Source organism: Balaenoptera physalus (assembly GCF_965194825.1).
Source record: "Balaenoptera physalus genome assembly, chromosome: 18".
In the NCBI taxonomy this organism is placed as follows: domain Eukaryota; kingdom Metazoa; phylum Chordata; class Mammalia; order Artiodactyla; family Balaenopteridae; genus Balaenoptera; species Balaenoptera physalus.
In genome coordinates this window covers 11,352,296-11,376,868 of record NC_138899.1, presented here as the reverse complement: position 1 = coordinate 11,376,868, position 24,573 = coordinate 11,352,296, and the positions used below count along the sequence as shown (strand labels likewise).

General features: G+C 38.8%; 1 protein-coding gene across 3 annotated transcripts in view; it reads left to right on the top strand.

Moving 5' to 3' along the window:
- UBAC2 (UBA domain containing 2) overlaps positions 1–24,573 on the top strand; it is a 161,803-nt gene that overhangs the window by 96,542 nt on the left and 40,688 nt on the right. For 2 of the 3 annotated variants that reach the window (XM_082434671.1, XM_082434669.1), the window contains 2 exons: positions 887–1,010; positions 4,449–4,496. In XM_082434671.1, the coding sequence (XP_082290797.1) occupies positions 887–1,010; positions 4,449–4,496 (172 nt within the window). The remainder of the gene's footprint in view (positions 1–886; positions 1,011–4,448; positions 4,497–24,573) is intronic. The other variant, XM_082434670.1, reaches the window with a different exon arrangement.

Here is a 24,573-nt window from a genome sequence, read left to right as displayed (position 1 = left end):
TTTGAATTTCCTCTTTGGATACTGGCAGCCTGTGGAAGGAAGGGTTTTAAACAAGGGTGTGACATGATCAGAGTTGTGTTTGGGGAAGACAGTACTGTTGGCAGTGTTAGCAGATGGATTAGAGAGAAACAAGACTTTAAGTAGAAAGACGTTTGTGACTTTTGAATATGTCAAGTCGAAGGTATCAAATCGAGTTTCACAGCCAAGGTGAGGGGACAGCCGGACAGTCTGGGGACTCGTGTCATTTTTTTAGTTGAAGCCACAGAAGGGCTTAGGATTATACCAGGAGAGACTGGAGCAAGAAGAAAAGACTATAATGGAACCCTGGAGAGGGTAGGAGAAGAGTGGTGGGAGACACGTGGGCAGACCAGCAAGAAACAGGGTTTCAGACAAAAGCAGGAAGGAATTTGAGGAAGGGAGGACAGGAGCGGCGAGCCATGTCAAGTGCTGGAGTGAAATGTGATTGGACGACGTCTGAGATGAAGATTTTGGATTTGACTGTGTGATGAGTGGTAATGTTTCTTGCTTTTGGTTCACCTAATCTCTTTCATCAGATTTCAGGTCATTCGTGAGAAGAACACACAGCATCAACTTTAGATTTTCTCACAGTGCTGACAGTTCATTAGCAGATGCTGAACCGCCTCTTTGCAGTAGTTTTGGGAGGGTCGACAAGGGTTAGATAATTAGAGGTCTCATAAAATGTTATATATATGTACAAATTATTTTGGATGTGATGTACGTATAGAAACCAACTTGCGTATCTAAGACCATGCTTTCAGACTGAAATAAAATGATAGGCAGTGTTACTTCAGATATACATTTACCATTGGTATTTTAAATTGAGTGTTACACCATAGTGATTTTATTTGTTTGTTTGTTTGCATAGCCTGGCACCTGTGTTTGCTCTGTTTGTACCATTTTACTGCTCCATCCCGAGAGTCCAGGTGGCACATATTCTGGGCCCGTTGTCCATCACAAACAAGACACTGATTTATATATTGGGACTACAGGTACAGTATGCATTTTTATGTCCATGTTTCTTTAACCAGATCTCTCTCTTTTTTTTTCGGTCTTTTTCTCATTTGATCTCCTTGAAAACAATGTGTTTTTTTCCCATAAGTTTGGCTTCATGATCTATATCAAACGTTCAAAGGAAGTGTTACAGAACAAGAACTTCAAGGAATATAAGATACTAGAATACTTTCATAGCCTTTAGAAATCTGATAAGAGCTTTCACTGTAATTTGAATCGGTGGAAAATATTTAAATTTCATTGTACAGTTGCGTTTAAGTATTTTTTAAAAATCATAGTATGAAGTGGAAACAAATGAGAACAGTCAAAAGGTGGAAAGTGGAGAACCACTGTCAAAATTAATTTATTGAATAGAGTGTCACAAATAAAGCTCTGAAGCAGGAACCAGATATGCTTTGCCAGCTTCATAACTCCTGCGCTGCACGGGCTTGACTGCACTGTCACCATCCACTAGATGGTTTGACACGAAGGCCATTAGAGGACTGACTGTTTGACTTAAATTGAAAAAGATTATCTTCACCAATATTCAATGAATATTGATTGCTCTCTCCTGGGTCCCAGGCCCAGTCATAGAAGATACATGTGATTTTCAGTTTTCAACCTGTAGTACCTGTCACTTTTCTTTCACTCTCACACCTTTTGATGTAAACTTTTACTCTGCTGTTTCCTGTGGTACCATGTGTAGCTTGGCCTTTTGATCCACCATTATGCTCATAACATTCCTTACCCCACGCACGTGGAACCGGATACCAGTGTCACTGTAGAACGCCCTGCTCCCTCCCCTTTTAACCTTCAGCGTTTCCTCTAACTTCTCTAGTCTGCTGTCCTGTGTTAGCAGTGGCTCATCTGGGGTGGGTGTTTCCTAACCACTTTACAGCCGTTTCTCATGAAATGTGTTTATTCTTCATCTCTCAACCTATATAGCGTTACACTCTCCCTTATCCTCCCGAATACTCACATAACCTAATAGCCCATTTCCGCATTTGACTCTTATTACTAGGGTTTGCTGCGGCATGTTTAATTCTCTTTTAAGATGTTACAACAGAAAGCAGAATGCAACGGTAGAAGAGCACCCTGGATGGGGGGCAGGAGACCCAAGTTCCAGTTCTGACATGGCACACACTACCTTGAGACTTGGGTCAAGTTATGGAAGCGTCTAAGCTTCACTGTTGACTCTAGTTATAGAGCATCTTTGAGGGTGAAAAACATTGTTTTATTTATTATGGAGTAGGAATTCAGTGGAGCATTGTGGAAGGTCTTTAGAGCCACGTAGACTTTGGTTTAATTAGTTGCTCTGGTAATTATTTTCTTTCTCTGTCACTTTTTCTGATCCCCCATTTGCTCATCTGTAAAGTGGGGACAACGATATCTATCTTACAGGGTCATTTGAAGGATTAGAGATTATAGCATTGAGTTTTTAGGGTAATCTGAACAGATAATAAGAACTAAGTCAATTGGTTCCTCTTATTAATTAATCATTTGTGTCTCTATGGCTGCCACCTTTGGTTTTTCTGAGATTGTGAGTGGGTTGTTTTTTTTGTTTTGTTTTGTTTTGTTTTGTTTTGTTGGTGAAGTAGAAGTTGGTGTCAGAAAGTAGAGGTGGAGATGCCCCTGGCTTCTTGATAAAATCTGAAGTCCTTAGCATGAATGGCATCCAGGGTTTCTTCTTGCCTGTCCCATGTCAGCCCCCACCCCTCCCCACCTTGACATGAGCGTGAACCTTTTGTTCCCAAAACTTCTGTTCTCTCCTTCCATCCCTCCCCTCTGGACCTTCGCACATGTTTCTGTGCCTCTGTCTGTTACTCAACAACTTCTTAAAACCAGGGACGTTTGACGGATGAATGGATGAGTGAATGAATGACTTTAATCATTATCAGGAGAGCAACAATATTTGTGAAGGGTCATTTAAGTACACATGGCCCAAGAGCCAGTCATGTAATGCCCGGTGCTGGGGGCTGCGGAGGATAAAATGAAGCATGAGATGTGGCGCCTGCCCTCAAGGAGCCCAGCTGTGAGAGAAAGCGTACAGCAAGTGCTGTGAAAGTGTTAGCTGTTTTATTGTTCTCTAAACTTTTAGAAGAAGACTACAGAAAAATATTTTTCCACATCATTCTCATCCTTGTTATTATCAGTCATTCACACTGATCAAGCATCCATGCTAGATCAAAGAATTAAATTTTAGATCAAGGGATTAAATTTGAAGTTGTAGCCAGTGCTCATTTCCACATTAGCTAACACAAGAGCACAGCTGGTCAGATTCTTTTTTTACTTGTGGTTTGTCATCTCTTACCTTTGTCTTCTTTCTGTGTATCTTTTTTTCTATGTATCCTTGATAAATGGGCACCACTTTGAGGTTTTCATGTAGCACAGTGTCAGCAATGAACCCGCTTCTTTCTCTACGAGCAGAAGTGCTTAAACTCCCCATCTAAAGATCTAAATGTGAACAAACGCTAAGCTACAAGTCTTTTTTTTTTAATCTATATATGTGACTTTATTTTATTCCCTAAGTATTTCAGTGTATATTTCCTATAAACAAGGGCATTCTCTTACGTAACCATTGTTCAGTTAACAAAATTGGGAAATTAACATTGATACAATCGTATTCAAATTTTTATCTTATTCAAATTTCACCAATCATCCCAATAATATCCTGTTACTAGGCTACAAATCTTTTCTTTCTTGCAGGAACACTTTGAGATGTCTTGTGACTTTTTTTTTTTTAAACGCTGAGCACACCCTTGGATGTAAATGATTTGGAAAACAAAGGGAGAGGTTTCATGAGACCCAATTCTAACTGCTTTTGCCATTAATGAACTTTGATACCATTACTTAGTTTGCTCTTTCTTGGGTAGACTGGAATGGGAGTATCAGCAGGTAAGCAGAGCAGCAGTGGACATGGACCTGTATGCTGGCAGATGTCTTCCATCTGAAACTAGAGTAGCAATAACAAGAAAGTGAAATGAGAGAATTATATAAACTAATATTACATGTCATTACTTAACACCAAGCATTGGATGGTGACTACATATTTTGTATGTTGTTAATGCTAATAATTTCTTTCTATATAGTATTTTACTTTAAGCCAATTAATGTCCATTTGTAAATAAGAATATGCTTGAATTTCACTTATTTTTCTTTGCACGGGAGTGGGCTGGGTTCAACCAATCTGTTTTAGGCTATTGAAAAGCTGAGTTAGGTCTTGGTATAAAAAAAAAAAGAAAGAAAAGAAAAGAAAAGTTAATGTGTTGTTTTCTTTTATATAACAGAATTGATATTTATTAATTTTCTATTTGTTTATATTAAGATATGTATAATTAAGACAACATAAATGGTTATGGCTGTAGTTATGTAAAAATAAATATGCTGTGATTGGCAGTTGAATTTCATTTTTAGTTGCCTTTTTTTTTCTTTTATAGCTTTTCACCTCTGGTTCCTACATCTGGATTGTAGCCATAAGTGGACTTGTAAGTGTGATTCCCCCCTCGCCCAATTCCCCCTCTTTTCTGAACAAACTTTAGGAAAAATGTCATATTTAGATTATGGGTCATACTCAGTTGTCTTCAGGTGTCAGATTGCATCTCAAAGCTACTTCCTTAGTGATGAAAAAGCCAGTTGCATGGATAATTGAGATGAAAGAAGCCAGTTCGTCTCAGTTTTCAAGGTAATTTTAATGAAAGTTTTAGCTGAGTTTGTCAGTGTTATTTTTAAATTACTTAGTAGTTGAACTCATAGTAGGACAAAATGGCAGAAAAAGAAAATGAAGAAGTTGGATTTACCAAAATTAGTGAGAGATATTCTGCTTGTTTTGGAAAGAGACATGGTCATGCAAGGGGAAAAATAAGGTTAAGTGGAAAGTCAGGTGGATTGGAACTGATGGAAGATTCATCAGGGTGTGTGGCCAGAGAAGGAAGAGGGCGGCATCTCATCTGTGTGCCAGACCGCCTTCATCTCCCCCATCCCCACCCTGCTGTATTTTATTTTATTTTATTTTATTATTTTATTTTATTTTACTTTAATAAGCATATAAGTTTATTTTAATAAACTCTATGAGGTATTGAAAATGAATCTAAAGCATGAAATTGAGCTTTATTTTTCATCCATGGCTTAAATTTGCACTCCCAAATTTATCTAAAAATAAGTTTATAACTAGTATATGTGAAATATAGTTTTCAATTTCTTTCTTGGAAAAGACTAAGAAAATTGCAGACTGGATTTATAGTAACATGTATAACATCAAAGGGAAAGGATTTGGAAATAACTGCATTCCACTGCAGACATTTTAAGTAAGTTATCACTACTTATTCTTGTTTCCTGGGTGAATGGTATTTTGAGACACTGGATCATTAAGCCTGCTCACTTCTTTCCTTCCTTTATGCTCTCTGTTTTATTTCTTTTCTATGTTTATTCTTTTCATATACAACTTAATCCTTCACTCCTCACAACATCCAGCCAGAATTCTGGGGATTGAAGTCACTTTGTTTCCCCCTCCCTAAACATTTTTCTCAGATGCCCAGATTTGCTTCAGGACCACAGAGCTGAACTCCATTGTGGGGTCTTCAAGCCATCTGAGCCACCTGGTATTCTTAAGACTTGTAGTGATTTAAAGGACAGCCTGGGGTCATACTAATCCTGTGGGGCACAGTGGCCAGGCTCTGCCCAGTCTAATCTCATCCCCACTTGAACTGCCAGCTTGATTGGCAGGTACTTAACCAGCCTGCAGACAATAGATAGTTCACTGCTTTCATAATGAAAGCAGCATGAGAATTCACTCCTTTGTTCATGATAACATTCTGTTTCTCTTAGCAGTGATAATCTTGAGCCCTTTTTTGGATATTTTCCTAAAGCATTCAAAAATTTGAAAAGTACCTTATTGTGTTACATTTCATTGTGTTAGTTTACTGTTAATTGATTTGCTCACATTATCTGAACCCCTCTTTAATAACTCATTATGTGACTCATTTGTTTTAAGGCATCCCATTTTCTTTCTTTATTCTGTTTTCAGATTCCTGGTTTTAAAATAAGTTCTTGCTGTCACCTCAGAAAGTTTCACTTTGTGACAGTCAGTGCTCTAGAACTGGAGGTTGCATTTTTCATCTCTTTCTAGTCTTTTTAAAATCTAAAGTATGTGTGTTGTGATCAGTCTTTTCTCGTACAGATGCTTAACAGGTGGTAAGGTGCTTGATTTAATTTTTTAAAGGAATCAGAAGTTTAACAAATTTTTAACACTAAAATTCCTGGTTTCAGAAGAGTGAATAGAATTGCTCAGTATTTGAAATATAATCCCCAGATGAATGTAGCTAGCATTTGAATAATCCCACTATTAGTAAACACCTTTGAGCCAATTGAATCTTCACTTTATAGTAACTAATTCAGCTAATATTACTGACCTCCTACCATTACACAAGTCTGATAAATCTTCATATCAGCCTTGTTCTTTATTATTATTCCACCATAGTTAGATGATACTATGTTTACTTAAGATGTTAACATCAGGGATAATTACACCAGTTTTCCTTCATGCTATACCATAGATGTTAGTGCTTGTTTTGAATTTAATGAATATTTTGTTTCTGACTTTTTACAGAAAAATCATACTTTTGTTATGAAATATTTAATATAGTATGGTATACTTTAGATAAGGATAATTATAAAGGAGGATATTAAAATTATTTGTGAATGTTTGGTTTACACACCACTGATTGAGGGATCGAGATCTGAGATTCACAAAGCCACAGCTTGTCCCAGATGTCTCTTGCTTAACCTGACTTCTCTCCCCGTATTTATCAGGCAACTTCCCTTTTTTGTTTTTGTGTGTGTGGGGGGGGTTGTTTTTATGCTAAATAAAATACTAAAAAGAAAATAAAATTTTTACTACCAGAAAGAAATGCACAGATGGTTTTCAGTGTTTTGGAGGAATGTTAGAAAACCTGTTGATAAAATAATCACCTTTTAGCTCTGAAACCAATAGTTCTCCTAACATACTCTATGTAGTAAGGAAGTAATTTTATTTCAATCTGTGCTTTTAAGAGAAGGAGCTTTTTTTAATAAAAAGACATTTGTATAAACCTAAGTCATGTGTTATCTGCTGTCATAGAAACCAAAACCTTTACTCATGCCCTCTGAGAAGCTGCCAACTTTGGGTTTATTTTTTTTAGTTATTGGTGGATTTATTTTGCTTAGGCTGGTTTTTCTCTCTCCTTGTGTCACCCATTCTTTCATGATTAGAAATGTTTCTGAATACTGAGCTTAAAAATATCCCGCTGACTAAAAGAGGAGGAGGAGATAAATTACATCAGGACAGTATTTTGCTAGGTGGGAGTGCACTTTCTGTCTTCAGTGATGTCACAGAAGAGAATAAGGACTAAATATTTTTCCTGGGTGGAGGGGGGTTGGGGAAGTGTGTTTAGCTTATGAGGAGCAATAATGAGTTAATTTGACTAGGACAGCTGTCTCTCCACAGTTCTGTTTTGTGATCCCTCAGGGATTCCAGCTGCTGCCAGAAAGGTTAAGGGTCATTCGGTTTTACGTAAAGATTAAGATTGCAGTAAGTCCCCCACATACGAACCTTCAAGTTGCGAACTTTCAAAGATGGCAGTGCGCGCTCGCATGTCCAGTCAAGTTAGTTCACGTGTCTGGCGTACATTGTCACGTGCGTGCATCCTCTACATGTGGTTGTGTTTTTGTGTACTTTACTGTACGGTACTGTATAGAGTACAATACCGTACTCTATACAGTATCTGTACAGTAGTACAGAATCTTTATTTCAAGCCGAGGATGTCAGGAAGCAAGCATAAAAGCAGCGGTGATGTAGCTGCTACTTGCCTGTTCGCTCGATGCCAGCGCCTGGATGCCAGCTGTTATACGGTACTACTGTACTTTTCAAGGTACTGTACTGTAAGACTAAAAATGTTTTCTTTATTTTTTGTGTTTGTTTTTCATATATTATTTGTGTGAAGAGTATTATAAACCTATTACAGTACAGTACTGTATAGCCGATTGTGTTAGTTGGGTACCTAGGCTAATTTTGTTGGACTTACAAACAAATTGGATTTATGAACGGAACTTGTTTGTATGTAGGGGACTTAACTGCTGTATTCACATGTACCACTGATACATGTTTTAATGTTGCGTTGTTCTTCCTTTGACAATTCTGGCTTTTAACACCAACTTTTTTTTTTTTTTTTTGGCTGCGTTGGGTCTTCGTTGCTGCGCACAGGCTTTCTCTAGTTGTGGCGAGCAGGGGCTGCTCTTCGTTGCAGTGGCTTCTCTTGTTGCAGAGCACAGGCTCTAGGCGCGTGGGCTTCAGTAGTTGTGGCTCGCGGGCTCTAGAGCGCAGGCTCAGTAGTTGTGGTGCATGGGCTTAGTTGCTCCGCGGCATGTGAGATCTTCCCGGACCAGGGGTCGAACCCGTGTCCCCTGCATTGGCAGGCGGATTCTTAACCACTGCACCACCAGGGAAGTCCCAACACCAACATTTAATATCTAAAATACGACTGTTTTCATGAAAGTTTGCAAAATTGTAATTGGAAAGCTTGGCTGTAGTAGCCAAGTGAAATATTTCAGTGTAAGTGAGTGCTTCAAAATGTTACTATACACCTACTTTCATCATATTCCCACCTCATGTCTAACTACTCTTCTTCACATCTTTGGTGAGAGACCTTCAAAAATTGAGGCCACTCTATATGTTCACAGTTCCTTCAGTCTTGTTACACATTAATACTTTTTTTTCCTTAAAGAAAACGTTGCTTTCTTATCGAACTTTATTTAAGTTCTTTTGTGGTTCTGCAGAAAGTCTTTGGGCCTTCCGTATCCTTGTACTTCTTCATTTTCTGCCATCTTCTGAATCATAGTTATGAGTCACTACCCCTGGGATGTGCCCTAATTCTCAAAAGCTGAAGTCTCGGGCCTGAGCTGATTCTAGCGTGATTAAAATAGAAGGAGCCTGCTTTTGCCAGTTTTTCTCTTTTTACAGTTCACATATTTATCATCATTTGGTCCTCTTTCAAGCTGTTTCGCAGCAGATGAACAGACAGGCCTGTACTTCTCAGACTCCAGGCTTCTCCCCATCAACCTGTCCATTTACGATCTAGTCATTTCCTGTGTTTGTTACCTGTTCTGTACAGTATGTCAGACTTTGATTATCTTGTGATCAAGCAACCTTAGTGTGAAAGAAAATCTGTCCTACCCAGTAACTAGATTAGAAACGTAGATTCACACCAGATTCGTTAGGACTTTGGATGTGGTCTGAGTTTGTATTTTTATCTGTAGGCAGTGAGGATCTTTAAAGCTTTTCAAACAAAAAACTTCACGATGGTGCAAGATTATAGAAGTCTTATTAGGGTTTGTAAGTCAAAGAAGGGGGGAAGGAGAGAGTTGAGCAACCTTGAAGGAGTCAGGATGGCTCATTTGTGGGCTGTGATTTGTCTGTCTCTCTTCCTCCAACAAGAGTTTTAAAGACAAAAAATAAAACATTGTCTTACGGTAACTGTAAAAGAAAAAGCATCAAACAGAACCTTATGTTGATGGGCTTTCCAAGTCATGGTATATCATTAAGGAGAAAGCTTATGGAACTAGCATTATCTACTATGGAAATCAGAACTTCTTTGGAGTAAGTTTTCGAGCCCTGACCTGCGTCTCGGGTGAATGAGGATGGGGAGTTGGGTCCTCTGAGCCTTGCCCTGCTTTTCATGTCTTTCTCTGCTCTTCATGCTTCCTTTTCTTCTTCCTTATTCTTGCTTCCCTTAGATTTCTTTTCCCAATTCACCAAAAGAAGGGTACAGTGTAGCAGGTCAGGTAACTCATCTGATGCCCAAGGTTTTCAGTTGCACTTTAGGGACTGAGATGATTTTCTATCAGTTCATTGAAAATGAGGACAGGGCTTCCCTGGTGGCGCAGTGGTTAAGAATCCGCCTGCCAATGCAGGGGACACAGGTTCGAGCCCTGCTCCAGGAAGATCCCACACGCCGCGGAGTAACTAAGCCTGTGCGCCACAACTACTGAGCCCACGCGCCACAACTACTGAAGCCCGCACACCTAGAGCCCGTGCTCCGCAACAAGAGAAGCCACCGCAATGAGAAGCCCATGCACTGCAACAAAGAGTAGCCCCCGCTCGCCGCGACTAGAGAAAGCCCGCGCGCAGCAGCAAAGACCCAACGCAGCCAAAAATAAATAAATAAATAAATTTATAAAAAGAAAAAGAAAATGAGGACAGAAGCTGCAGAGGGAAGTCAAGGCTGGTTAGAGCTGTGAGGTGGGTTGGGCTTGTGAAAGAACCTAGGGTAGAAGTAGAAGATGACAGTGGATCCTTAAGAAGCAGCCACATTTAGAGGGTGCTTTCACCTTCTTATATAACACAGTATTTACAATCCCAACACCAAACTGAGTGCTTGTCAGTCCATTGTACAACTCTCTCTCTCTCTTTCATTGATTCACTCATACCTTCTCTCTCCCCCCATTTTCCCTCCCTTCCTCTCTGTGCCCCCTTCCCCTGTCCCGAAACCTTCTGTCCTCTGCCTTGCCATGACAATTACAACTCAGTCCAGGGCTGACAGAATGCCTTATTAGACAAGTGTTACACAGGGAGTGACTAGTAGACTTTTAAATGTTCAGTGCAGAACACATGAAATCATGCCAATGTCTTGATAAAACTGTCAGAGAAGTGCCTCATAAAATATACCTATAAAATTTTCATTACTGTAACTTGCCTTGTACTAACTTACCTTTTTTTAGGCAAAAACCTTTCAGAGGCTTTCAAAATTAGGCCTCCTCAGGTCCCTCTCTCAGCCCTGTGGACCCTGTGCTCCAGGGACACTGAGCACCTTACTCTTCCCGACATCTCATGCTGTCTCGGGATTCTGTGCCATCACTTATTTTTCTTGAACAAACACATGGCACTTACTATGTACCAGGCACTTGTGGTAGATTATATTGTTTGTTCAACTGTTTTGTTTGTTGAGAATATCTGCTGCCCATCTCTACGGGCCCCTCCCTGAAGGGCCTGCCTCTTCATGCCCTGTTAACACCAGACTCTACTCTGTGACTTACATGAGCCACTGGACCATGAGCAGAAGTGATGAATGCTTCACAAGCAGAAGTTTTAAGAACCATTGTGTGGTTCTGCCATTGCTCTGTTCCTTTTGTCATGAGAAAAGCATGTGACAGATAGAAGCTGCTCCTTCAGCCCAGACCCCAGAATGAAGAAGACACACGGATCAGGGCTGTGGCCAACATGTAAGATGAGTGAGGAATAAACCTTTGTTATAAGCTACTGAAATTTGGGATAATTTGTTACCACAGTATAACCTAGAGAAAGCAGACTAATACAGCTCTTTTCTAAGCAGTTCACAAATATTATTTAATTAGTCCTCCTGAAAACCTGATGATGTAGGAACTGTTGTCCCCGTTTTATAGATGAAGAAACTGAGGCACAGAGAACTTAAGTTATTTGCCAAGAATAACTGATAAATAGTGGAGACAACATTCAAATGCAGGTACTGGAGCTTTAGTGTCTGTGCTCTTAAGAGGTGGCTTTGCATAACCATATGCAGTTTCTTCCAACTATATCCATTCCTTCACCCTTAGATGCCTTCTTTTCCTAGAAAAAACTTATTCATTTAAGTTCTGACTCTGAAGCCTTTTCTGAGTCTGCCCTTTCAGTTTAGAAACTATACATTATTCTTTATAATCCCCAGTGCCTAGCAAAATGTCTGGCATTTTATCTTTATTCGATAACTAATTGTTGAGTTTCAAAATTCAGTATTATCAAAATAATTATTTCTGTGCAATAAAACACTGTAACTCTTTGTGATTGTTAGGATGCTGTCAACGTGTACTGCCTTACTAGGTTCTTGACACGCTCTCTACGGTGGTGGAGAACCTGGGCTTACCATTTGGAAAGATGAGGAGGCTGAAGTTCAGGTTGCACAGCTGATGGATGATAGAGCCAGGACCAAAGGCCAGGTGTTCTGGCGGTCCAGTGGGTTCAGTGCCTTCCACTGCACATTTCAAGGCTCTCATCCATGTCTGTTTCAACCACAAGACACTTAGGTACAAAGCTGTTCTTAGATCTTCCCTTGACTACACCACTAAGATGAGGCCCTGATCATCGTCAACGGAGACACGATTCTGGAGGGAGATCTTGGTCATGAAGAAGTTTTAAAAGTACCCAGAGGTGCTGAAAGACGCGTATCCACAGCAACTTCCTACAGCCTTCATTAAAAATTTTGTGGGCCGACCAATATCCAAGAAAACTTTATCCCGTTGGCAGCCTCTGCTTTCTCCCTATTATGAAGAATTCGGTCTATAGCTGTACTGTACTTTCTTTTCTAATATCATCAAAGATATTTAACTGGTCCTCCATATGATGGATTAAAAATGCAGCTCAAACCTCACCTTCAACAAACTCTTTGTCTTGTGTTTCTGGCATTGTCATGTACAAGAAAACAAAGTAAAGGATGGCTTTGAGAAAGCGTAAAGGATAGTATAAAACATATGAAGCTGGGTCAGTACTGCTGCTGGTCAAAGGAAAAAGAAATGGAGATAAGGAAGAGGCTAGCAAGAAAAACACACATACATTTTCATTTTAGATGATTACTGGTAGATTACATGGCAGTTGCCACACAGAGCATTTTCTCACAGGGTCTTTACATTGTTTTCCTTTCAGGAGATGGAAAGTCTTGAATCAGTATTGATTATCTCTTTAAACTGATTTTTTTAAATAGAAATGTCCAGTATTCCTTCCTCTTTGCGGCTGATTGTGTTGATATTTTTCCTATGTCTTGATTTTAACTGCTGGTAAAGAACTATGGTAAAAATCAGTGCACGGGATTTTGAATATATACATTATAAACAACAGCATGGCTTATTATCAGAAAGTCTTATGTTAGTTTATGTTAGCTTGGAATATTTTTAAGGTATCAGAAGTTTTTCATTGCTAAAGATTGGTTTTAGTCTCCGAAAATCCCACCTCTTTTATAAAGTTTAAGAGGAGAATTGTATATCCAGAAATGTCTTAATCTTTCTAGATCTTCACATTTACTTTTTTATGAAAAATTTTTTTCTTTTTTGTTCATTAAAGTGTTACATGCAATAAAATTTACCAATTTGAAGTGTACAGTTTGGTGAACTTTGGTCATTGTATACAGTTTTGTAACCACCACAATCAGGATAGAAAACAGTCCCGTCACCCTAAACATTTTTTTCATGCTGCTGTGAAGATCTGTGTACACGTTTATGTGTGGACATATGTTTTTACTTCTCTTGGGTAAATGCCTAGGAGTAGAATTGCTAGAATTTATCATATGAAAAATATATGGTACCATATTATTTTACAAAGTGACTGTGCCATTTTGCATTTCCACCATCAGTACGTGAGCATTCCAATTCCTCCGCCTCCTTGCCAGCACTTCGCATTGTCAGTCATTTTAAGTTCAGTCATTCTAGGTGGCGTGTAATTATATCTTATGGTTTTAATTTGCGTTTCTCTAATGACTAGTAATTTGGGCATCTTTTCCTGTGACTCCTAGCCATTTGTATATCTTCCTTTGTGTTGTGTCTGTTCAAATCTTTCACCCACTTTTTCGTTGGGTTACATTTGTATTATAATTAAATTAAAAGAGTTCTTTTTATATTCTGGATATAAGCCCTTTGTTGGATATATTTTGTAAAAATTTTATACCAGTCTGTGGCTTGCCTCTTTGTTTCCTTAACTATGACTTTCAATAAGCAAAAGTTTTAACTTGATTAATTCAGTGTTTCAATTTTTAAAATAGTTTGTGCTTTGATATCTTAAGAAATAGTTGTTAATCTGATGTCACAAACATTTTGTCCTATGTTTTCATCTAGAATTTAATAGTTTTCGCTGTTACATTTAGGTCTAAGATCCACTTTGAGTATAATATTTGTGAAGTTAAGGGTTGAAATGTATTTTTTTTCATATAGATATCTAGCATTGTTCCATCAACGTTGAAAAGACTCTTTTCTCCTTTGCGTATTACCTTAACACCTTTGTTGAAAGTCCGTTGACCAGTGTGGGTCTGTTTCTTGACTTTCTTTTCTATCTCAGTGATTTATATGTTTGTTCTCATGCCAGTACCATACTGTTTGAGTACTTTTGCGTGTGGTAAGTCTTGAAATCAGGTAACATAAGTACTCCAACTTTGTTCATCTTTTTCAAAACTGGTTAAGCTATTTTAGGAACATTGACTTTCCATACGCATTTTTTTTTTATACTGCAGGTTCTTATTAGTCATCAATTTTATACACATCAGTGTATACATGTCAATCCCAATCGCCCAATTCAGCACACCACCATCCCCACCTCACCGCAGTTTTCCCGCCTTGGTGTCCATATGTCTGTTCTCTACATCTGTGTCTCAACTTCTGCCCTGCAAACCGGCTCATCTGTACCATTTTTCTAGGTTCCACATATATGCGTTAATATACGATATTTGTTTTTCTCTTTCTGACTTACTTCACTCTGTATGACAGTCTCTAGATCCATCCACGTCTCAACAAATGACTCAATTTCGTTCCTTTTTATGGCTGAGTAATATTCCATTGTATATATGTACCACAACTTCTTTATGCATTCGTCTGTTGATGGGCATTTAGGTTGCTTCCATGACCTGGCTATTGTAAATAGTGCTGCAATGAACATTCAGGTGCATGTGTCTTTTTGAATTACGGTTTTCTCTGGGTATGTGCCCAGTAGTGGGATTGCTGGGTCATATGGTAGTTCTATTTTTAGTTTTTTAAGGAACCTCCATATTGTTCTCCATAGTGGCTGTATCAATTTACACTCCCACCAACAGTGCAAGAGGGTTCCCTTTTCTCCACACCCTCTCCAGCATTTGTTGTTTGTAGATTTTCTGATGATGCCCATTCTAACTGGTGTGAGGTGATACCTCATGGTAGTTTTGATTTGCATTTCTCTAATAATTAGTGATGTTGAGCATCTTTTCATGTGCTTCGTGGCCGTCTGTATGTCTTCTTTGGAGAAATGTCTATTTAGGTCTTCTGCCCATTTTTGGATTGGGGTGTTTGTTTCTTTAATATTGAGCTGAATGAGCTGTTTATATATTTTGGAGATTAATCCTTTGTCCGTTGATTCGTTTGCAAATATTTTCTCCCATTCTGAGGGTTGTCTTTTCGTCTTGTTTATGGTTTCCTTTGCTGTGCAAAAGCTTTGAAGTTTCATTAGGTCCCATTTCCCATACGCATTTTTAAATCAGCTTATAATTTCCTTCAAAAAAGAAAAAATACAGTTAATATTTTGCTTGAGATTGCACTGAAACTATAGATGAGTTAGGAAGGATTGCCATTTTGATATTTTAAAATATGGCCACAAATTATTTTATACTTCAAGAGATGGAGCTTAATTCCCCCCTTCTAGAGTGTGGGCTATACTTAGCGATTCACTTATAATGAATAGAATATGGCGGGATGGAGTGTGACTCCAAAAGGCTGATGATAAGAGACACGTTACTTCTATCCTGCTCCCTCTCAGGTCACTCATTCTGGGGGAAGCCAGTTGCCATGTCACAAGGGTACTGAAGCAGCCCTGTGGAGAGGTCTGCATGGCAAAGAATGATGGCATCCTGCCAGCAGTCAGCACTGACTTGCCAGTTGTGTTTCTGAACCACATTAGAAGCTGGTCCTTCAGCGCCAGTCAGGAGTCCCAGATGAAGGCAGGTAGGCTGACATCTCAACTGCAGCCTCATGGGAGACCTTGAGCTACAGCCACCCAACTAAGCAGTTCCTAGATTTCTGACCCACATAAACTGTATGTGTAATAAATGCTTATTGTTTTAAGCCACTGAGTTTTGGGTAATTTGTTATTCAGTAATAGATAACTAGTACAACTATTTTAACAATATTGGGTCTTCCAATTCATAAACATAATATGTGTCTACATTTTTCTAGTAATTCTTTAATTCCCCTTTTTAATTTTTAAATTTTCGATGTACAGGCCCTCCACATCTTTCATTAAATGTATTCCTAAGTTTTTGTGGGGTTTTGATGCTATTTTAAATGGAGTTGTTTTGTTCCAAATGTTTGTTGCTTGTATATAGAAACACAGTTGATTTCTGTATATTGCTATTGTATCCTGTAGTTTTGCTGAATTTGTTGTTTCTGGTAGCTTTTCTGTGGATTCCTTATGGTTTCCTACATATATGATCAAGTCATCAGGAAATATATTTGGTTTATATGTTTTACTTCTTCGTTTCTAATTTGTGCCTTTTATTTTTCTTGCCTATTGCACTAGGTAAGACCTCTAGTATAATGTTAAATAAGAGTGGTGAATAGACATCCTTGCCTTGTTCCTGGTCATAAAAAAGGATTTCGTTTTTCCCTGTTGAATCTATCTGTAAATGCATAAGTTGTTCTTGATCTTTACATTCATTTTTAATTTATTATTTTTAGTCCAATGTAAGAAGCAAATTTTAACATATGCCTGTTTTCCCCTCAATTTTAGTTGTTTAATCAGTTTATGAAAGTGAATATAAGTTTAAAGGGGGATGGTCTCCTTGTTGAAAGGGAAATTCAAAGGTATTTACATTTTAGCATTTGATTAAGGCTTTTTTCCACGTGCTGGAGACTCTAGCTGTCCCCCAGTGTATTTTTTTCCTTCGTAACAGAACCTTCATCTTATTTGAGGCAGCAGGGCCTCCAACTAAAAGATCACATTTTCCAGTTTGCTTTGCATCTAGGTATGGCTATCAAACTAAATCCTGGCATCCTGGCTAATGAGCTATAAGCATACATATTGGTGGGACTTCTAGGAAGGCTCCTTAAAGTAGCCTTTTGTCCTTTTGTTCTTCCTCATTTTCTTCACCCCGCTGCCTGGAATGCAGTTAAGATGGTTGTAGCTTTTCTAACATGAGGGAGAAATAAATTTCTGTTGTATTTAAGCCACTGTTATTTGCAGTTTTCTGCTTTATGCAGTTAACCTAATCCTCTTGACGCATGATTTTCTGAAAGGAAAAGCTTAGAGCAGCTTTCTAAGACAATTTGTTAGAAACAAATAATCTATTATTAGTTTAATTAATTCTGTTCCTATTCTAATTCAACTTTTCAAGAATCAGAAGGATACCCAGTGTTTTAAATAGATACTTTAAAATAATATTGAAAAAGAAAAGAGGGTATGGGAAATTCATCTGAATCACTTTTGTACTTGACAAAGAACAAGATAGCAAGACTCTTTCAATAAGTGCTTAAAGCCACATGATTCTGTCAAGAAAAGAACAGTCATTTCATAATTAATCACAAATGGCACAAATAACTTTGGGCATTTCTAACTTGTGTACATATTCTTTGCATAATAAAATGAGTAATTTCCAAAGTTCCTTCCTTCTTTCTTTAACGTTTTTCAGTGAAGAAGAAGGAACAGGAAAATGTAAGGTTCATTAGAGCAGGGATTTTCTTTGTTTTGCCTCCTGCTGTATCCCAGTGTTCAGAACACAGCGTGGCACCTTATAGAAGTTCAGTAACTATGTGTTGAATGAATACATGAGGCCTCTGTGGGCCTGGTGTCCTCAGGACTTGAGTGAACATGAAGTCTGCATGAAGGGGTCCAGATACACGGGAACGTTTGTTCCCTCGGCTCCTCTTTATCTTGTGACGGCAATGCTCTCCCCTAGGAAAGCAGCCCCTTGTGTTTGTCCTACTGTCCCATTAGGTGACAAGTTTCTTGAATGTTGGGACTTTGGTTCACCAGGACCCTGGCAGTGTAGTTTGCCAAGTGGGTTTTTGTTCAGCCACAGTTGACTGGAGAAAGAGATCAACAGAAACCTGAGTGCTGGTGCCAGGTCATGGTTTCTCACCTTTGCTGGCTGTGGTTTCATGCTAACACTAAACAAGACCAGAGGACAGTTGAGGTTTACTCTCTGTAATCAAGGGAGTTTCACATGTTTCCACCCAGCAAATTAAATTCTTTATTCCCTTTGGCCTGGACTTTCAACTGCAAGAGGTCCGGAATGCTCTCTGGTTGCTTGACCTCTGGGGCCCTTTACCTGGCCGGGATTCCCAACTCCTGCTGCTTGAATGCTCTGGTTCCAGCTCTCCCTGCCCTTCGCAGACACAGCCCGCTTGTTCATTTCCACTGTATCTGAGCATCCTGGCCCTGACTCCTGGCCTGCCCGAGATCACTGCCACTGTTTCATCCCTTGTCATTGGGCCTCTCAGCTTGATCTTGGGCTTCTGGGCTCTGAGGGCCTGCCAGACCTCTCCCTTAGAATTTCCCCTGGCCTCTTGACATTGCAGATCCCAGCAGGTGGTCTATTTTTAAAGCCTCTTTTTTCACAAACTCTGTGGGTTTCAAGAAAACTCTCATTCAGAAGTCCCAGTATAAGAAGGGTTTATGGGTTAATGAAAATTAAAGTTAAAAGTAATGTGTAAATGTAAGGTAGTATAATAAATAAGTGATACTCTCTCAAGGCTTTTGGTAATAATGAGGTATAACTTAGGTAAAATTTAATGTGCTTATCTTATCCCCCATCTGCTCATAGAATAGAGTGATGTGATTATCAAATATTTATAGGAAACTAAATTCTTAAAGCTCTTTATATTTTAATCCTTTGTGTGAATACCTGTGTTGACCAAAAAATTAATCAATAGTCAATCTAAGAAAGAATGGAAAATTTTATCTGAGCCAACCCAAGGATTATAATCCAGGAGACAGTCTTTCAGAGAGCTCTGAGAACTGTTCCACAGAGAGAAGGGGGAGGCCGATACACATGTGATTTTGACGAAGGAGTACATGCAGTCAAGCGCACATCTTGGTAGAAGGTTACTGCTATTTGCAAGGAACAGATACCTTAGTTAATGGTTTTAGTGCTTTTCTAAGTATGCAGAGATGCAAGAAACTAAGTTTATGACATTTTCTCCTGAAATATCTGTCTTAAGAGCCAGTTCTGTCAGTTTTCCCAGAGCACAAAGTGCTTCATCCTGAACTTCGCCTTGAAATCCTTTCAGAGTGTGCTGTAGGTCAGCGACTGCAGTGGCTAATGACTTGATTCTTGGAGAACTGGATGGTGGGCAACTTTGTTTATTCTACAATCCCTTCCCTTTCAGTCTTAGTATTGACTAAGGTTTGGGAGGCATGTCGTGACCAGTTTTTCCCACTGTGCTCAGGAATGCTCATTCCCAGGTCAGAGGAGGATTTCATTGATAGGCTACTCAGTGCTATTACTGGACTAGGCCCTGTTAACAGTAGCCAAAAGCCTCTGGACTGCCTGTCTTACTAGTCTGTTATGGTCTAGGAAATGGTTCCCTCTTGTTGCTTCTTCCCGTATCTAGAGTCACATTGTTACAATCATTGATCTTATAGGACTGTATATTTGGTCAGTTGTTTCAAGTCACCTAATCATCATGTATTTTACCACACATTTGGTAATGCAAAAAAACAATAATCTTGTAAAATAGGCAGAATACAAGTAATATAGCCAGTAAAATTAATAAGGTCATAAGTCAGTATCTGAGCTAAGATTTAAGGTGCAGCCCAGTATCTCCCCAGGTTGTCTGACCAGTCTATTCTGCACCAATCTCTATCTTTAAGGAAAATGATATATTGGCATTGTACATAAAGTTCACCTAAGGTGTCTGCGTGTACAAGGCAAGTGGTGGGTCATTGTGACCATTTACAGGATTGAGTAAGGAGTGTTATCATCTGAGGAGTAACATAGTGGTGCCAGGAGAAAGATTGACCTTTGTGGTTGAGCAGGTATTTCTGCCGTAGGGGAGGTCTGGCTAGCACATAATGCAGACGCACAGTGCACACTAGAGGAGGGGGAGGGGGACAAAATGGGCAGAGAAAATTTATGTTTAAATTTTTCTTCTCTTGCCTTAAAATATGAATTTTAATTTCACCACCTGAAACTTTTTTACAGTAGCACTTTGTTTGACAGCTTGAGGTCATGCTGATGTATCAGAGGCGTGGACGGGTGAATTCTACCTTTTTGTCACATGGGAAATATGAACTTAGGACCAAAAAAGTGTGTCTACTGGCACCTTTCCAATTTTCTTTAAAATAATCTAAGATGACATTTTTGGGTTTTTTTGGACTATTCATTCATTTACGATTCTCCCAGCAGGTGCTTTTCTAGGTGCAGAGGCCAAACACTGATCAAAACCAACCAAAATTCTTCCCCTTCCAGAGCATACATTCAAATAAGTAACACTTAGAATAGAACTTTAAGCCAGCGAGCACAAAAGCCCTACTTTATCCCTGCCAGAATTTGCAGTCGTGCATTTGTTTATTACTGGGTAGGATGTCCTAATTCTTCATAGGATGTTCCTACTAATATTGAACACATAATTTCATAACTGTATATGTGATGGTGAGGGGATAGATATGGGCTAGAGAATGAAAATCTTCGGCCTTCATCAATTCCCTGAAGGAATCTATGACCAACGCCCCCCCCATTAAGAACCCACCCCCTTACTAAATTGTGAACTCCTTAAGTACAGGCAACAATTATACATTGTCGTTATTTTTTTCTGTATTTCTTTAAAAGGTATATGATTTCATAAAGCATAAATAACACAGTATTAATGGGTTTATAACGTATATAGGTATAATATAAGACGGAAAAGTAGCACAGTAAATGGGGGTGATGTTAAATGGAATTATACTCTTGAAGTTTCCTATATTTTAATTGAAGTAATTCAGTATTAACTCTAAGCACCTTATGTGTGTATTGTAATCCCTAGAGCAAACACAAGAAAAAAATATGAGCTATTGCTAACAAAATTCCATTAAACAAATTAAAATGAAATACTAAAAAATATTTGCTTAACACAAAAGGAATTAAGAAAGGAGGAACAAAAAGCAAATGAGATAGAATCAAACAGCAAAATTCAACTATGTCAAGGTAAGTATATTAAGTGTGAATAGGTAAACACATTAATCAAAAGGCAGAGATTGTCAGACTGGATTTAAAAGTAAGAAAGTGCTATATGGGGTCTACAAGACACACTTTAAACACAGACACAAAAAAGGTTGAAAGTAAAAGAATGAAGAAAGATTAATCATGGAAATAGAAATCTGAACTGGCCATATTAATATAAGACAAAATAGATTTCTATGTGAGTATTACTCAGAACAAAGAGGGATTCTTTATTATGATAAAAGGGTCAGTGTATGTGTGCCTAATAACAGCTTCCAAATACACCACCGTTTTCCAAATACATGAAGTTAAAACAACTATGGACAAATGGACAAATTCACAATCGCTTTGAGACTAAAAAATACAAGTGTTTAATTTTTCACTTAATTCAAATCTCACAGTTCTGATTTGATCAATTTTTTTTCATATTTTGTTATATTTATAACAACATTTTGCTATCTTCAGCGAAATCAGTGTGATTTTGCTGTTATACAGCTCCATTTTCTATCTTCCTTTTTATCCAGATCTTCAGAAAAGGAATCCTTACTTCTTCGCCTCCAATTCATTATATATTTTTGCCATATTTACTTCCTGTCTCTTTCTTTATTACATATATATATATATTTGTTACAGAGAGTGCTGCCCCCGGCGCCTCCCCTTCCTCCTCCCCTTATCATCCTGCTGCAGCAGAAACCACACTCCGCGGTTCTGTACTTACTACATGAGTATGCGTCCATAAGCAGTAAATACTAGCATTTTGTGTTCTCAAGTTCTGCAAAAAGATGAATACAATATGTAATACCTTTTTAGAAACATGTTAATACATGTACACCGAGTTTATTTAACTGCTGTTTAGTATTCTGTGGGATGAATAAACCACTCTTTAACCATTCCTCTCCTGGGACACTGTTCCCTAGCTGTTACACAGAGCTTTGCAATTGAGAATTTCCTGAAATATACCTTTGGCAGCTCTGCTGGGTATTGTCAAATTGCTCTCCCCAGTGGTCAGGCCACTTTGCCTTCCCTCAGGACTGTGGGAGAATTCTCAATTCCCCCTCATCCTCATGAAAACTTGAAACCAGATTTTTCCATTTTTGCTAATTTTTATTATATTTAACATTGTTCAATTAAGATTTGCATTTCTCTGAAGGCAAGTGAGGATAAACATCCTTTCATGTGTTTGTTGGACATTTGAATTTCCTTTTCTGAAATTGCCTTTTCATCTGCTTTATAAATAGGGTTGACTGTCTTTTTCTTACAAATGGATAGTTTCTTTATGTTCTGACGCTACCTTTGCTGAGGACAAGAATCCTAAGGACCTTCTCCCAGGCTCTTGTTGTGTTTCCCTTCATTTATGGTAACTTTTGGCCCACTGTAGCTTTTATTTTATTTTTTTGTTTGTTTGTTTGTTTTTGGCTTCATTGGGTCTTTGTTGCTGTGCACAGGCTTTCTCTAGTTGCTTCGAGCGGGGGCTACTCTTTGTTGCGGTGTGTGGGCATGCAGTAGCTTCTCTGGTTGCGGAGCACGGGCTCTAGGCGCGTGGGCTTCAGTAGTTGTGGCTCGCGGGCTCTAGAGCACAGGCTCAGTAGTTGTGGTGCACGGGCTTAGTTGCTCTGCGGCATGTGGGATCTTCCCGGACCGGGGCTGGAACCCGTGTCCCCTGCATTGGCAGGCGGATTCTTAACCACTGCGCCACCGAGGAAGTCCCCCACTGTAGCTTTTAAATTGTAAAGTAGATGAATGTGTGTTTTCTTTTATAGTTTGGGCTTTATGTTTCTTATTTAAAAATCCGTCCTCATCCCAGTACCAAAAAGATGTTCCTTCTGTATTTTGTGCAGAAAGATTTACAGTTTTATAAATTATATTTGTGTCCTTAATCCATTGGGAATTTATGTGTGGTGCCAGGAAGGGAGAGCTGTTTTGTCTTTATCCTTACGTGTGGCCCGTGTATTTTTTTTCCCGTTTAACGCACCCGTTTCTGCTGTGAACCCGGTGCCTTGTACGCGAGTCTTTTTCTCTGCTCTTGCTCTTTACGTCGATTTGAGTAGCTCTACGTAAGGACCACACTGTTGTAAGTACTCAGACGTTATAGCATACTTTGAAATCTGATAGGCCTTATTATGTTTCCCAAAAATTATCTTGACTCTTCTGGATCATTTATTCTTTATTTTTAAATCTTTTTATTGTGATACATAACACACACCAAAATGTGCATAAACTATAAATGTCATGAAGCCAAACAAATCACTATGAAGTGGACACACCCGTAAAACCCTTTGCAGGCCAGAGCACTGCTGGCCCCTGGAGCCCTTGGTGCCCCTCCCTTCTGTGACTGCTCTCCTGGCGCAGATGGTCATCACCTCCATGTTTCGCTTTATGGTTTTCCCACTTGACTGATCCATTTACAAAGTGGAATCATAATGTATGCAATCTTTTGGGTCCAGCTTCTTTTTCTCAACATTATGTTTCTAAAAATTTAAACCTTAATATTCTATACAAACTTTAGGATTGTTATTTAAGTTCCAACCAAAAAACCCCAAGAGTCTCTTTTGTATTATATTGTATATATATATTAATATGGTGAAAACTGATGTCTTAACAATTTTGCATCTTCCCATTCGCAGATGTGATGTTATGATATCTTTATTTATTACTAGAGGGTTTTTTTAATATCCCTTATTATAGTTTTTTAGTTTTCTATAAAGGCCTTGTATATTTTTTATTAAGTTTATTCCTCAGTATCTCATTGTTTTTGTTGCTGTTGTCTGCTCACAGTACATTGTTTTTCCTTCCTCTAGGCAGTCAGTATTTGATCTCTGGTTACTTTTGTTGACTTAAAGAAAAACGCACAATGTAAGAGTTGTGAGTTTAAGGTTTATTCAGGGTCTTACTGAGGACTGTAGCCTGGGCTGTAGCTCTGAGGAACTGCTCCAAAGAAGTAGGGGAGGCGCCAGTATAATAAATATGAATTTTTTGGCCGTGAAATACATCTACTCAGGCATACATCTCAGTCAAAGATTACCGCCAGTCAGAAAGAGCAGAATCTCAAGTTAATTTTAGTGCTTTTCTTTGTATGTGAAGGTGCAAGAATCCGGGGTCATTGAAATTCTTCCTGAGATATGCATCTAGCCCTCTAGGGGCCTGTTTATCTAAAGCACAGAGTGCCTCATCCGGATTTTTCACCCTGAATTCTCCCCAGGGTGGGCTGTCAGCGGGTGACTGCTGTGGGTTGTGACTTATCCTTGTATAATGAGCTGCGCTCTTTTGTTCTTTTTTGTTCACACTTCTAAGGATTTCTTTCTCTGTTTCACTATAATGGATCTAGATATAAATTTCATTATGTTATCCATCTTGGGACTATTGCATTTTCAATCTGAGTATCTATATTCTTTATTAATTCTGGAAAACTCAGCTATTATCTCTTGAAATATAGTCCCCTTCTTCCTATATTTCCTCTGTTGTCTTCTTCTGCAAGTTCTATGAGACATACACGGAAGGCCTCTCTGTCTGTATGAAGTCCACATGTGTAGAGCCCCTGGCCTCCCCTGTTGGCCTGCTCTACCCACTCCAGAGCCTCTTTGATGCAGGCCCTGCAGAGCTTTTACCTTCTCCCTGTAGAGAAGGGAGAGGGTAGACAGGGGCTCTGCTGGGTGAG